General features: G+C 37.5%; 1 protein-coding gene across 1 annotated transcript; it reads left to right on the top strand.

The window, feature by feature from the left end:
- The first annotated feature begins 5,021 nt into the window (after positions 1 to 5,021).
- Positions 5,022 to 9,932, top strand: LOC141431454 (uncharacterized). The gene is made up of 4 exons (XM_074092637.1): positions 5,022 to 5,102; positions 7,081 to 7,248; positions 8,675 to 8,821; positions 9,771 to 9,932. The coding sequence occupies exons 1-4, from the start codon at positions 5,022 to 5,024 to the stop codon at positions 9,930 to 9,932; spliced, it is 558 nt and encodes a 185-aa protein (XP_073948738.1).
- The last annotated feature ends 4,834 nt before the right edge of the window (positions 9,933 to 14,766 follow it).

The following is a 14,766-nucleotide window of genomic DNA, read 5'->3' as shown; positions in this document are numbered from 1 at the left end:
CGAAATTACAGATAGGGCAGCGAAATTACTAATTATGCTCATTATGATTGAATCTAACGGTAGTTTCATGTTAAACTCACTCGCTTACTCGCGTCGCTCTCGTGAAATATAAAGGTACTTACGGATTATGCTTATTACTTAGCACAAAAGCATGCTATTATTGAGCAATTACTACCGTGATACTAGCGTGTATATTTTTTTGTGGCATGCTGGCTATATGGATCACCCTGCTTTCTTTGAGCGTACTACCTGAGGCGGAGGTGGAAGGACGAATGATAATAACAAGTATGAACGCGTCTGCATAATGAACATGCCAATATATTATGTTTGTCATTTACAGTAGGTGCAAGTGCGACTTTGCAATTATGGATAATGAAAGGTCAAGCGAATCGATTTCGCATTCGATTTATTTTGATCGAACCTACATTCAAATATTAGGAACAAAAAGAATATTTACATGTAGATAAAATAAATTATAGTTACGTACATAAGTCATAGTAATAGTTCGTAATTTGAAACTAATTTCCTATGTAATTAATAAAGAAGTAATTTCGCTGTCAATATCGTAATTTCAGTGGAGTTTTTTTTCAATATCGCATAGCTATTTGTTATTGAATTTAAATAAGTGCCTCTTGTATCATTGAGAGCCTAATGCAAAGTAGTATCCCAACGAGTGTTTATTTTCACCAAAAGTAAAAAAAAAAAAATTACCCACCGGAATTACGTAAAAAAAATATTTCAAAAATTCAATGCCATAAGCACACACAACCTTCAATGCTATAAGCACACACAAAACCTTAGATAGTTATTCTCAATTAAGGAACATTTACAATAACAATACTTACCTAATTAGACTTTTTAATCCGGTCTTCTAAGTAAACGAACCAATCTGAGTTATGATTGGATTTTCGTGAATCGGTTAAATAATTGCAGATCGCATTCCATAACATCGATCTTTTACTAAATCGATTCTTATTGCGCATCACATAAAATCATATCCCTATAGGTAGCCAGCGGGGCGCGGGGGGGTGCCGAAAAGGTTATATCACGTGGCACGTGGCAACATGAGGGCTGGCTAGCAGCGAAGCGAACGCATGAATGAATGAATGCGAGCAACGAAATTCAATAGATTCTGGTTAAATGTCAACTATAATTGAAATCCGAAAAAACCGGATTTTTAGGTTAAAATCCGAATTTAGAAAGACAGCAAAAATCCGGATTTTTTCGGTTATTTCGGATTTCGAACTATCCGGATTGCAATCCCTAGGTTTCACATTGGATTTGGTTTCCATGACTGTCTATGAGAAATACGGCTATTGTGGTCTTGCCCTCCGCAATTGTCAGACCAAAACATGTTTTTTTTTTATATATACTATCAAATTATGTGTTCGTAGAACAGTTTAAACGGTCCGCACGCAGCGACGGCTAGCGCGTACACTGAGGCAACTGCCAGTTACACTGGACTTCCCCGGCCCCGCGACAATATCGGTGCCGCGTATAGTGGTGCATGTCGGTTGCCTCAGTATACGTTGTACCGATTAGCAAAACGGTGTTAGATGCATTCATATACGTCACTTTATTTCCAAAACTAATAGGAATATCCGTGCAAATTTTTTGTGGTAGGTAAATAAGGAAATATTAATCACAAAATTGCAAAAAACTAAAAATCAGAAATTTGTCACTTGTACCAGTATACGTAGGAGGTATCGATAACTAAACTGACGAAATAGCAACTAAAAATCTAACACATTAAGTTACAAAAATTAATAAAAAAGTAGGAGAATAACTAATTTTAAAATACAAACTATCGCAGTTGACCCGCGGCAAGGATCCCAGGATACTGGCAGCATTGCCACGCTGGATCGCGAGACTTAGCCGTTGGGCAAAGTAGGAGCCAGCCCTGAGATCACCAGTGGCATGGACCAACCTTGTGGACAACTCCTTGCACAGTTTCTTTAGGTTTAGGTTAGTTTACTATAATATTGATTCAACTTAATAATTTGAATATGTATATATCTTGGCCCATACACCATTTGACCTACCTCAAAACTAAGCAAAGTACTGTGGGTGCTACGGATAGATATACATACATAACATCCAAGACTCAAGTAAAAACTTTCGTATCATCTTACAAATATTTTTCCGTCACGGGGATTGAACCCGCAACCGCTAGCTTCGTACTCAGTGTCACTAACAACTTAACTACCCGTCGTCAATTAGCAATACATTGCGGACCCTGAATAATACATTGATTCATAAATTGTTCAATAGCCCGCAATCTATGGCTACTCGGATGGTTTTCGCAGAAAGAAGATGTGCAATTTTTTGAGATTTATACATTTACTTTGAGATTATAATTATATTCAACGTTTATGTTCTGTGTGAAGAGTCACAAACGTACATGTTAGAAAGACATACAAACATAGCGTCAGTAATATTATGATTATGACCATAGTGAAAAATACATTAGGTTAGCATTTGCCTTCGAGTTTCCATTGATGAGAGGTTAATTAGTTCCTGGTGTTTTTCTGACAATAGCTTTAATAACAGCAAATATAGTAGATATACTAAATCCTATTGTTGGTAGTTTTAAATCACCAACAGATATCAAAATATCACAAAAGCTAGAGACTTGAAATTTGGTAAGCACATAAAAATAAATATATACACTTGACAGTTGACACCAATTGTGTGTAATATGCAGCATGTAAAAGACAAATATCTATTTGGTTAAAAGGTAAAAGCTACGAGGAAACAATCAATCTTACAAGTACATTAGCATCATGTGTACCATCAGCCAAATATGTGGTCTACCCCTACCGCCCTAAAGTTGATAATCGTTTGCATGTCATAAATCAATAATGCCATAGACGTGTCTGTCAGTCAACTTGAAAGTCCGACTTTAACGACATATTCATTTGATAGTACCTAACTTGTTTAAAAATTGATAGACCAGTTATTTGGCTGGTGGTACCTCGAAAGAGAATTTACTGTCATTTATCCACACATATCACACACACGCTCAAACACACGCTTGTTATAAACTTAAAACTATATAACCTTAATCTACCGTAAACACAAACATGTACTATTGTAATTTTTCTACTTTATTATCTAGTTGTAATTAATTTAATTCTACAATTTATTTTTTAGCATAATCACGACCTTGTACTAAAGAGCGAATACCTCCTAATACAAGTGTAGTGTTAAACTTAAAAGGAGGATTGATCAACAACTGTAAACACATTCTTAGAAAATAAATGTTTTTTTTTTTTTATATATGGGTCCCACTGAATAACAGCTTTGTGGCTAGCCGCAACATTATGCCGAGTGGGGCAAAACTTATACTATTCAATGTTCACTTGTATTTATTCTTTCCTTCTAATGTATTTTTCGGTGTATGGTAATGTATATTCATTCTAAATTTTCTGTGAATTTTAGCGCACCAAAAAAACCGGTCAAGTATGGCTGTATATACACTCTCGAACTATGTCAAACATTTTCCTAGTACCTAAGCAAGCACACTCTGCACACTACACAGGCTAGGAGGTAATTACTCAATGTTGAGATCTAATTAGCCAGCGCCATCTGTCGCTTGGGGGCCACATTAATTGTTTTGATTATTGTCCCTGCACCTCCACCGCGATAATTACTTCAAGCTAAGTTTGGACCGGGCGCTCACGATATTGGGACTAAATTGCACGACCGGTTGGGACCGAATTGCGCGGACGGTGTAAATTGTTAGGCAATTTCAATGTGAGGTCCTTGGATTTAATTAACTGAAGTGGTGGAATTAATGAACACGAATTAGATAAGGTGTAGAGATGATCAAAACTGTAGCAGAGTCCTCTCATTGCTGAAATAAAAAATCATTGATTTTTAAACAGTTGTTGTGACCGATAAAATTTTTTCGACGGAAGACTATTGCTGGCTCTACCCCAGGAATCTGCATTTATGCTGAGGCGGGACCTTTTTCACACAAGTAAAGTTTTATATTATTTTGTTTTTAGATCATTTTGTATTTTGACCCTTTTTGTTATTTGTATGAATTACGTCTGTGTCGAATATACTTTTTATTTTTCATTTTCAACACGTTTTTGGAGGGGTGACGTTGGTAGATGCGGGCTAAATCTCATCATGCGCTCCCGGTGCCTCTTAAATCGTAGATTTTGTGGATTAAACGTTCTGCTAATAGAAGTAAATTACCTACGTATGCAAAGTCATTAACCCTTTATAAGGCCCCATTTATTGAAGCATACTACAGTCACCAGCGCCAATATCTGACACAACAAGCGTGCATAAATATCTGGTACGACTCTATTTCTAGGGCCAGAAGGACGTGTCAGATATTTTTGCACGCTCTGCTGTGGCAGATATGAATGCTGGTGACTGTACCACAGAATCAAAAGCAGCTATCGAATACATAGCTGAAAAAGGAAATTTTTAAAGCTAGTAGTATTTTCAATAATTACAATAGATATTGTAACTTATAACTAATACAATAAGGTTGAATTTCCTAGTCAATTCGGGTGGTCGCTAATTCGCCTCAACCTTTTCAAGGGTTAAAGACCATGAAACCATTTCGTAACGATTCATCACAAAACCAACAAAAAATTAGGAACACTTTCCTTCGTTCAAATCATAGTGGTAATGGTTCTGAGTAAGAAGAACACAAAATTACGTAATCCGGAAAAAAAATTAAATCCCTCATCACATCAATTAAAGCTTCACTCATCCAAAAAGTCGTTGGTCGGTTGGATGTTACAAATTGATCGATAGAATGTTCTAGAAAGCTAACCACATGCATCTCCGTAATTAAATAAATACAGAATATACAGGAACAAGCGATCCGATTCACTAAGACCATAACAATGACATTAATATCCAATCACTCTAAATTACATCCTAATCCATTATTTCAAGGAAGAATCCTGTTTATCAGCGAATATACAGTCAGTAATGTTTATTTAATAATCATGATTCACGACTGTCAAATATCGCCAGTTCTCGTCCAGACAGAGATGGGTCCGATCATTTGGTTATTAATATTATTTTGTGATCTTCAGTTTGCAACAGTTAAATGCGTTTCAAAACCGAAGTCTGTAAGTTGTTAGCACGAAAACCTTAAGGTTGCTCTTCCATACAAACCTTCGGACAACTCTCATAGCGTCCACAGATTAAGATCAAAATGAGGGCTACCGTTTTCGCGCTCACCAGTTAGCGCCACTGTAGACAAAGGTCCTTCCTGAAGTATAGTGGTTAGTTTGTTGTTACGGGCGTGAAAACAAAATTTTTCATTTTAATCATATTTAATACCTTAAAACCGTACCATAAAATATCGAGCCTGCCACAGTGTTGCGTAGTCCCGTTTTATTCGGAAAAAAGGGAGGACAAAGTTTTCCGAAAGACAAAACTGTCTCAAAACACAGACATTCATTGCCTATTACTATAACGCGTATTTGCCATAATTAATTTCACGTGGGTCCATATTGACTCATAAAATTCTTATTCCTATTTTCCATTTTACTACCCATTTGTGTTCATAATTAATAATCACTCTTCATAATTTTTTTCCTCATACTTTTTTTGTTAATAATTTTTATTACTAACTTCGGAACTCATAACAGACAGTGTTCATATTATTATTATTTTTACTCATAATTCATTACTAAGAACACATCTCAACTCATAATGTTGTTTTTCAGAAAATTTTCCTTCATAACAGACGAATATCATAATTTTCTTATTAATAATAGCATTAATAAAAAAACATTTGAACTCATAATATGTTATTCATAACGGCAATTACCTGTTCAAAATAAGATTTACTTATATGGTTAATTATTTATATTATATTGGTGGCGCTTCGCTCGCTCGGCTCGCGCGCTGTAAGGCCACAGTTCTAACTAACACTCCTCGCTTCGCTCGTCGTCGTACCTAACGGAGTCCTTCCTTAAATACATCATTTCGCACCATCGAAAATTTTCCAAGTCCCTGCGCGTCAATAATGCGCATAAATAACACTTATGATTATGAAATATATGAAAACAAATATTGGTATTAACAAAGTTATGAATATTGGCGTTATGAATTAGAATGATTAGGAGTTTAAATCGTTAGTACCTATAAGAAAATATATGAAAACCATTATTAGTAAGAACGAGGTGTATGATTAGTGATATTATGAATTCCGATGATTATGAGTTTCGATCGTTAGTATTAAAAAAAATATAAAGAGTGCTCGTTATGATGTAAAATGGTATGAGAAACATTTTCAGACTTCCGATAATAGGACTTAAAATGTTAATGTGAAAAAATACGGACCCATTTCAGGTATTGCAATAAAATAAAATAAAAACAGTGACATTTAACATTTCGGAGACCTCTCGCTACACTAGCGCCTCTAGCGACGAATTCATAAGCGATAGCCCTCATTGAGATCATTTTTTATAATAGGCTCCGTACATAAGTAGGAAAGAAATTGAAACCTTATAAGATCACTCTGTCAGTATGCTCGTCTGTCGAGACCTTTTTTAACCTCCGACACAAAAAGAGGGGTGTTATAACTTTGACGCCAATGTCTGTTTGTCTCTCTACCTGTCTGTGGTAGCTCTCAAATTATAGACCGATTTCGATGCGGCTTAGTTTTACGTGAAAGCGAGTGTCCTTGCTGTGGTTTTTAGCTATGCTTTATTAAAATTGGGTCAGCCGTTTTTTGAGGTATTGGACTTTGAAATGACAATATCGCGGGGTTTTCATTTTCAAGTTGGTTAAAGGTTATCCCAGCCACGCATAATGTATTAAGCTCCCACAGGGATTTTTTTAAGTGTTAACAACTCTTTCGCGCTAATTCTTTTACCACTTCATCCATGAAATGCAAAGACCTGGAGCAGAAGTCTTCTGGTGCGGAGTATTCGTTGCCATAGTTTTTTAAGCTGTTATTTTTTACTAATACTAATACTTAGGCTGTAAGCTGTACTAACAGGATATGGATGCGATGTTCAAATCAAAGTCTGAAATAAAGATTTTATTATATTATAGGTATTATTTAGATCATATAATAATCTTTTTATGTACCAGGGCCCTTTCGTATCGAATCTCGTGCGTGTTGAGAAATGCAAGGCACCACGGCATCCTTACGACCCTGATCCTCCGGGAGACGTTACTGCAGAACTTTACAGCACCAGCACCAAGAAGAACTTGCTGCGAGGGAACTACACGGCCCTCCGACCTGATGCCAGTCTCAAGGTGATCTATAGGTATACGAGGTGGAAACAAATTATAGGTCTTGGGGCTAAACTGGAATCCCTCCGTGGAATCTTTCAGGGAAGGCTTGAGAAAGATGTGGCTCACACCTTCTCCTTAGATATTTTAGAGCATATATATACATAATATAGTAGTTTTATTTATTTTTTTGTATGTAGTTTATGTATTATATTGTTTAAAGCACTGTATTGTAGCTCTCACTATTTTTGACTCTTATACTCGCTCTTTGTCAGTCTTTAACTGATTACCCCTCTCATCTACTCAAACGTTGACTGGTAGAGATCCCTTAAAGGGATAAGTCCGCTTTGTACATGCATTTCAACCAATTGTATTTTTGTTTCTTTTCTTTTGTACAAAAAAGTACATTGTACAAGAGAGTACATGAACTGGCACAAATTATTTAGTTTCTTACCCACGAGAACGTGCAAGGTATATGCGTTTGGGGTGAGGTTGTTTGTTCGCTCGTTTGTTGGTTTATGCACAAATTAATGTTCCCATTTATCTCCAAAACGGTGGACAAACGGCGGTATCGACGGTGGTTCTTAGATAGGTGTTTGGCGCGACCAGGGATCGAACCCGGCCTCAGACTTCGCAGTCACGTTCCGTAACACTCAAATATCCGGCTGTTAATACTATATTTACTGAATAGGCCTATTACTGAATCAGTGCACTACATTTCCGGTCTCATCCGCACTTAATATCAGGTGATTTAGAAGTCAATTTAACCTTAATTCCAGTAATATTATAAATGGGTAAGTCTGTTTGTTTGATACCATTTCACGTGTGTCTAAACCGCTGAACCGATTGAGACAAAAATCGGTATACTTTGAGTCCTGGGGAAGGACATAGGATAGTTTTATTCCGGAAAATTGCAAAATTCCCGCGGGATAGCGATAAACGTATTCGAATAATAATAGACCCTACAGTACACTGTTGTCTAATTATTGCCATGCGTTCCACAAAGTAACGTAATGCCGAGTGTATCGCCTATTGCAAGGCTAGCAACGCACCCGCAGTCCTGTAGGTGTCCATGGGCGGCGGTTATCACTTACCATCAGGTGACCCGCCTGCTCGTTTGCCAGCTGTTTGATAAAAAAAAACAATAAATATTTTATTAATTTTAACTAAGCAACTAACTATAAGTACATAGGTAAACATTAACTATAGGTACATTAACCAATCAATAAATTCATCATTCATCATCATCATCATCATCAGCCTACGCAGTCCACTGCTGGACATAGGCCTCTTCCATGGCGCGCCACAACACTGTCTTCAGCCCCTCGCATCCATCCGCCAGCGACCCTCTCAAGGTCGTCCGTCCACCGCGCCTCAGGACGCCCTACACTACGTTTTCCCGACCGTGGTCTGATAAATAATATGAATGATATATAATATGTTTTGGTAGCTATCAGTTCAAGATTATTTCTTGGTGAACGGCAGCCGGCAGATGATTTTCGGCGTCAAGAACCTCAGCTGCCGCTCGCAGCTCGTCGCCATGATGGGCAAAGTGTTCGGCGTCTCGTTCAACAAGAAAACTTGTTCGGTTCCCAAGGTAAATAAAATACTTCATCTACAATCATAAGGCTGCTTTTCAACCAGAACCAAATCCGGAATCCAGAATCAGATCCGGAGCCAAAAACGGAACCCTTATAGTTTCGACATGTCTCTCTGTCTGTCCGTCCGCGGCTTTGGACTATCAATGCTAGAAAGCTGTATTTTAGACGACCAGATAGCCTAGTGGTTAGAGAACCTGACTACGAAGCTTGAGGTCCCGGGTTCGATTCCCGTGTCGGGGCAGATATTTGTATGAAAAATACGAATGTTTGTTCTCGGGTCTTGGGTGTTTAATATGTATTTAAGTATGTATCTATCTATACAATTATATTTATCCGTTGCTCAGTACCCATAACACAAGCTTTGCTAAGCTTACTTTGGGACTAGGTTAATTGGTGTGAATTGTCCCGTGATATTTATTTATTTATTTATTTTATTTATATATGAAAACTATGCTGACAAAATGGTACAATAAAGTTTAAAAAAAAATTTTTTTAGTGTATCTCCCATAGACGTAAAGTGGGGGTGATTTCTTTTTCTCATCCATAGCATTACGACATTGGATTCTATTATGAACACGGCTGTATCGTAATGATCTGAGCGCGCCGCGACCACGTGCAGCAGCAGGCCGTCGCGCGCGCAGCGGTCGCAGCTCGTGGGGCAGACATACCTTCCTAATTCTCGTTAATGCAGGTCATTCTCAATGGTTCTTGAACACATGATAGAGGATTTAATATATGGATATAGATAAAATATTGTATGCAACTGTACGTAATTAGGCCTTAAAACACTCATGTCACCCTATTATGAAACTCGGCTACGCCTCGTTTCATAAACCCACACTCGTGTTATAAGGACCCCTATTACGATACAGTTGCATAAAATACTATAATACGAGATTAGAACTTGGATTTTCAAATTTCGGAGTGCCCTGCTTCCCGTTTCAGGGCACCTACTTATTTTCCAACATCGACTACGATTTTGTGGACCACGTGTATACGCTGACCAGGGACTACGGCACTGTCCTGAGGATCGTGGAAGGCTCCAGCAAGAGGGGCACCATGGTGTGCCTGGAGTTCGAAGTTGTGGTTACACCAAAGTCTGAATAAAATAATGAACGCTATTTTAATGTGTTTATTTTGTATTGTATTGTATAACTTTATTGTCATCATCATCATGTCAGCCGAAAGACGTCCACTGCTGGACATAGGCCTCCCCCAAGGCTCTCCACTCAGACCGGTCTTGTGCTTTCCGCATCCACCGCGATCACGCGATCTTAACCAAGTTGTCGCTCCATCTTGTTGGAGGCCTACCGACAACAACACCGACAACTTTATTGGTACATAAAACACATGCATGTCATGTAAATAACAGTTAACAAGAGAAAGAGATGTTCAAAGGCGAACTTATCCCAGAGAGATCTCTTCTGGTTAACCTTTGAACTATTGAAAGGGCATGGAATGGAATGGAATTATTTTCTTTGTTTCCCGTACATACGATGGTAGATATATCACAAGCTACTGGTAGCATAGAATAGATAATACTCTGGTGGAGACCAAATATGATTTCCTAAATCAATTAGGTCCTGTACCACTACCATGAGTTTACAGTGACCGTACTCGATAGCGACGGCGTAAATTATTTGTAGAGGCGCTGTACAATTCTCCATACAAATAATTTACGCCGTCGCTATCGAGTACGGTCACTGTAAACTCATGGTAGTGGTACTGGCGCTTCGCCGGCCGCTACCGCGGCAAGATCGCTTGGCTCGCTCGGCTCGCGCATTGTTTTTTTTTACACAATAAAACGACCCGTGATTTACCCCTAACTCTGCTCTCCTGGTGCAAAGTGCAGTTGAGGCAATTATGATTCCAATTGCTGTTGTATAAAATAGTATTGTTGTCGCTTCGCTTATCGTGGTCGTATCGCACCTAATATCGCGGAACCTAAACTGACGCAAAAGTGACCAATTAAGCAGCGTTTTCACCAGAGATGTGTGAGGATGTGTAATGTTGCGAGGGATTCAATTCCAATTTTTTTGTTACTTTTACGGTCAACCCGTAAAACCCATATCGAAAATACAAACTGAAATATAGATGCATAGAAAAACCAGAAAAATAATACCAGTGCTGGGAATCGAACCTAGGTCCTCCAGGAACTGGACCTGGACCTGGAGGACCTGGGTTCGATTCCCAGCACTGGTCTTATTTTTCTGGTTTTTCTATGCATCTATATTTCAGTTTGTATTTTCGAAATGAAATTTTGTAAGTATGGACTAGACGTAATTATCTATGCCTGTGGTTTTTCAGATTTTCATATAAATGTGTAATATCGGAATTACAGGAGCTCAAAAGTCGACAAAAAAAAGATGTCAACTTTGCACGGGCATTACAGACTTATAAAGCATTTTTACAAAAAACGAAAAACACCACAGGCATAGAAAATATAATGAATATCTTGATTGTAAAATATCATTGATTCCTGTGCTATACTTTTCGTATAATATGAGGACAACGAAACCCAAAATTCAACCGCCCAAATCTTGAAAAGCCTACAGCTATCTCGATATAATGGTACATACGAACGTCAGAGCCGTATTTCACCACGATACAATGGTAACGCAAACCTGACACAGTTTTAATCTCATGTCAAGATTTATCTAAAAATCTACAAATAAATGTCGTCTACGAAAGTAATTCCTGTTTCACAGCATAATTGATCTTAAATTTAGATACATACAAATAATTGATTGTTACTCGACATATGTCACTGACAATTGTCACGTTGGTGAATAGGGGCCAGAAGTTGAATCAGGACCTCCGTCTCACGAGACTTATTGCAACGAAGCGGTCTAATATCATAGCATTCCACTATCTGATCATATTTTCTTCGGTTATTTTCTCAAAATCGTATCTCGACCAACAAATGCACACCAAAAACAAACTAAAGCATGCATCATTAAATTGATATTTCAGTAAAACCAAAAGGCATCATACGACTTTATGGAATTTGAAATTTTAACTCTCCTAGCACTTCGGGGTTGTCATAAAATTATTAGAAATGAAGTTCGTAATCGTATTATCGTAAACTTCGAATGTGTCCTAGAAGTGCGATAGCAATTTTCCTTATACTCGTAGCAATTTAATATTAGAGCAGCTTCAATTGCAATTTTAAAATTTCTTTCTGAAATCAATACGAGTCTGATAATTTGATCCGCACTCAAAATTGCTACATCATCCTGTATTTGGGCGTTTTCAGAAAAAAGTGTACCCTTTCTTTTTTTGGAAATATATGGTTTTTCCTACTCAGAATCAAGAGCACAATCGGTTCGGATCGTTTAAAAAAATGTCCGCATTTTTTCATACAAAATTTTATGAGTCAGTTTTGTCACGCCCATACTGAGTGTATGAAAAAAACGTCGCAAAACTGCATTTTTTTGGGGACATTTTTTTAACTATCGGAAATTGATTGTGCTCTTGATTCTGAGTAGGAAAAACCATATTTTTTCCAAAAATCAAAGAAAGGCCCGTTTTAGGATTTCGTACTTTTGCATTTACTTTTTTTTCTCGCATTTCAGTGTAACTAATATACATCGCTTAATAGTAACTGCTCGACATCTTTTACAAAATATTGCTTGTAAAGCATGGACTATCTTGCTCTGAAAATTAACTGAGCTTGAAACGCGTCGGTGTAGTGTGGTGGTGGTAGAGCTGCTTGTACGCACATTTATTGCATAGACGTGGCCAGCATAAGGTCGTGGGTGAGCAAAATAATTGTTTAGTTGAAAATACAAACTGAAATATAGATGCACAGAAAAAACAGAAAAATAAGACCATCACTGGGAATCGAACCCAGGTCCTCGGTAATCCGTACCGCATGCTATACCGCTACACCACTGATGGTGAACGGTACCGACACGAATTTCCCTATGCACCTCATATCTCAGCTTGTGTTTCTTACTTAGTCACTTAAGCAGCGACGCTAGCGACATCTATGCCGTAAGCCCTCAAACTTTTTCGGCATTCCTTTGGAACTAACCGCCCACCCGTTTCACCGTTCAGTTTGTATTTTCAATTTCGGTTTTACGGGATGACCGTAAAAGTAAAAATTTGGAATTGAAATAAAAAATACAAAAAGATTCCAAAAAACCAATCTTAATTGTTTAGTTCATTTCCGAATTAACGTTGAAACGCGGCGATCAATGTGCGCCGGTCCGAAAGTAACTCAACGAGAACTCAACTGTCCGCAACAGACAGAGCCCGTCACAGTACGGTATACAGCTGTCAGAAAGTCTAGCTTGGGTATAGCTAGTTTACCCTTTTTCTAATGCTAAAAAAACGAAGTATACGTCCGATCCGAATCAGATTGCATTCGGATCGTTGAAATGCTTATTATAACCACTCAGAGTCCTGTGTAGGACTACAGAACTCTAAAAAAGTTTATTGCCGTGTCACTGCGACTTACCACCAATTAAAAATCATCGTGTAAACTAGAATAGGAGAGATAGGATTGTCTACTCTGTCCTTAGCTAGCTATAGTAAAATAAATATACGCCTACTACGACCCTCCCACGTTTAACAAAGGTATTACAGACACAACCCGTTAATAGAAACTCAAGTGCGTCGTTGATCGCAATTTGTATACGAATTGGGAGCAAGGCGATTACAGGTGCTGCAAGCAACTCTCTGAAATTAGGGTAAACAAATTGTAAATTCTAATTCTAAGCACTGCAGATTAAAATTCAGCTTGTAGGCTTCATGAATTTAACCCTTGTGTAGCTTGTTAGGGTTTCGTACCTGAAGGGTGATAAACGAAATACAGCACGGTAGTCTTACAAGCTTTTATTTGACTTGCACTTTTGTTGTTTTTGTTGGGTCATGCAAGTTCATTTTGACTCACTTCCAGTAGACGGATTGGTTTGAATCTTGGTATACATACTCGTATACTTAATCGTCACTATTTAAAAAAATGCTGGTACCTATCTCAAAATCGATATTTTTTCTTACTGAACTTTACGAACATTAGAAGTGTTTCCAAAGAGTATAAGTACCTAGTATTTCACGGGTAAATTTTACTGATGTAGTGGTTTCAGATACGATATTTTTTCTAAATAATGACGATATGTACGAAAACCGATGTGCAATCATTAGGGCCCGGAATTTTGCGTGCGGCTATTGACAGATTGTAGGGAGAGAACACCGCTTTTTATCGATGTTATCGACAAACGATAGGTTTTTTTTTTAATTTATGTTTTTATAAATAAAACCCCAAACTTTCCGATGATACGTACTTTTTTCAGCATTCGATGATGGAAAAACTTCGAAATATCGGCAAGTTTAATCCATTTAAATTGCTTTATTGAAATCACTATAATTAAGAATACCTTTTGTATTTTATAACTCGTGAAAAGATCCCTCTGAAACCACTTAACCCTTTGATAAAATAAAAGAGAAAATATTATTTTGTATTCCTTCAGTTCTCACCGCCAATACAAAGTATTTTATAATAATATTCCAAGCAAAAATATGTTTATTTACAATTATGTATTAAAGTTACAACTTAATTAACTGTTGTCGGTTAACCGCATTGATAATAGTCTGATAATATCGATAAAAAGCGGTGCTCTCTCCCTACAATCTGTCAATACTAGTCAATAGCCGCACGCAAAATTCCGGGTCCTAGCAATCATTATCGCCGGGTACTGTTAGTTGAATAACAATGCCTACTGCTGCCTACAGCTATTAGCAAAATAAATAAAAATTGAAATTTTAACAGGAACTTATTTTATAAAAAAATTATAACAAAATATTGAACCGACTACAAAAAACCATGAAAATATTTTTCTACCAGTCTGAAGTCGGTCGTTGCCTCAGCACGAGCCAGCAGGAGTGAATCTATAGTCATCTACCTCACCTACGCACTTTATATAGGGCTTCAATTACT

This window comes from Choristoneura fumiferana, chromosome 9 (assembly GCF_025370935.1).
Source record: "Choristoneura fumiferana chromosome 9, NRCan_CFum_1, whole genome shotgun sequence".
Taxonomy (NCBI): Eukaryota; Metazoa; Arthropoda; class Insecta; order Lepidoptera; family Tortricidae; genus Choristoneura; species Choristoneura fumiferana.
This window is presented reverse-complemented; position numbering and strand designations above follow the sequence as displayed.

What these genes read in the sequence shown, in the direction of transcription:
- LOC141431454 (XM_074092637.1), top strand. Translation starts at nt 5,022, where the DNA reads ATGGGTCCGATCATTTGGTTATTAATATTATTTTGTGATCTTCAGTTT. An exon ending in GACCTGATGCCAGTCTCAAG is followed by an intron (nt 7,249 to 8,674) that starts GTGATCTATAGG and finishes ATGTTTTGGTAG; the next exon opens with CTATCAGTTCAAGATTATTT. An exon ending in AAACTTGTTCGGTTCCCAAG is followed by an intron (nt 8,822 to 9,770) that starts GTAAATAAAATA and finishes TTCCCGTTTCAG; the next exon opens with GGCACCTACTTATTTTCCAA.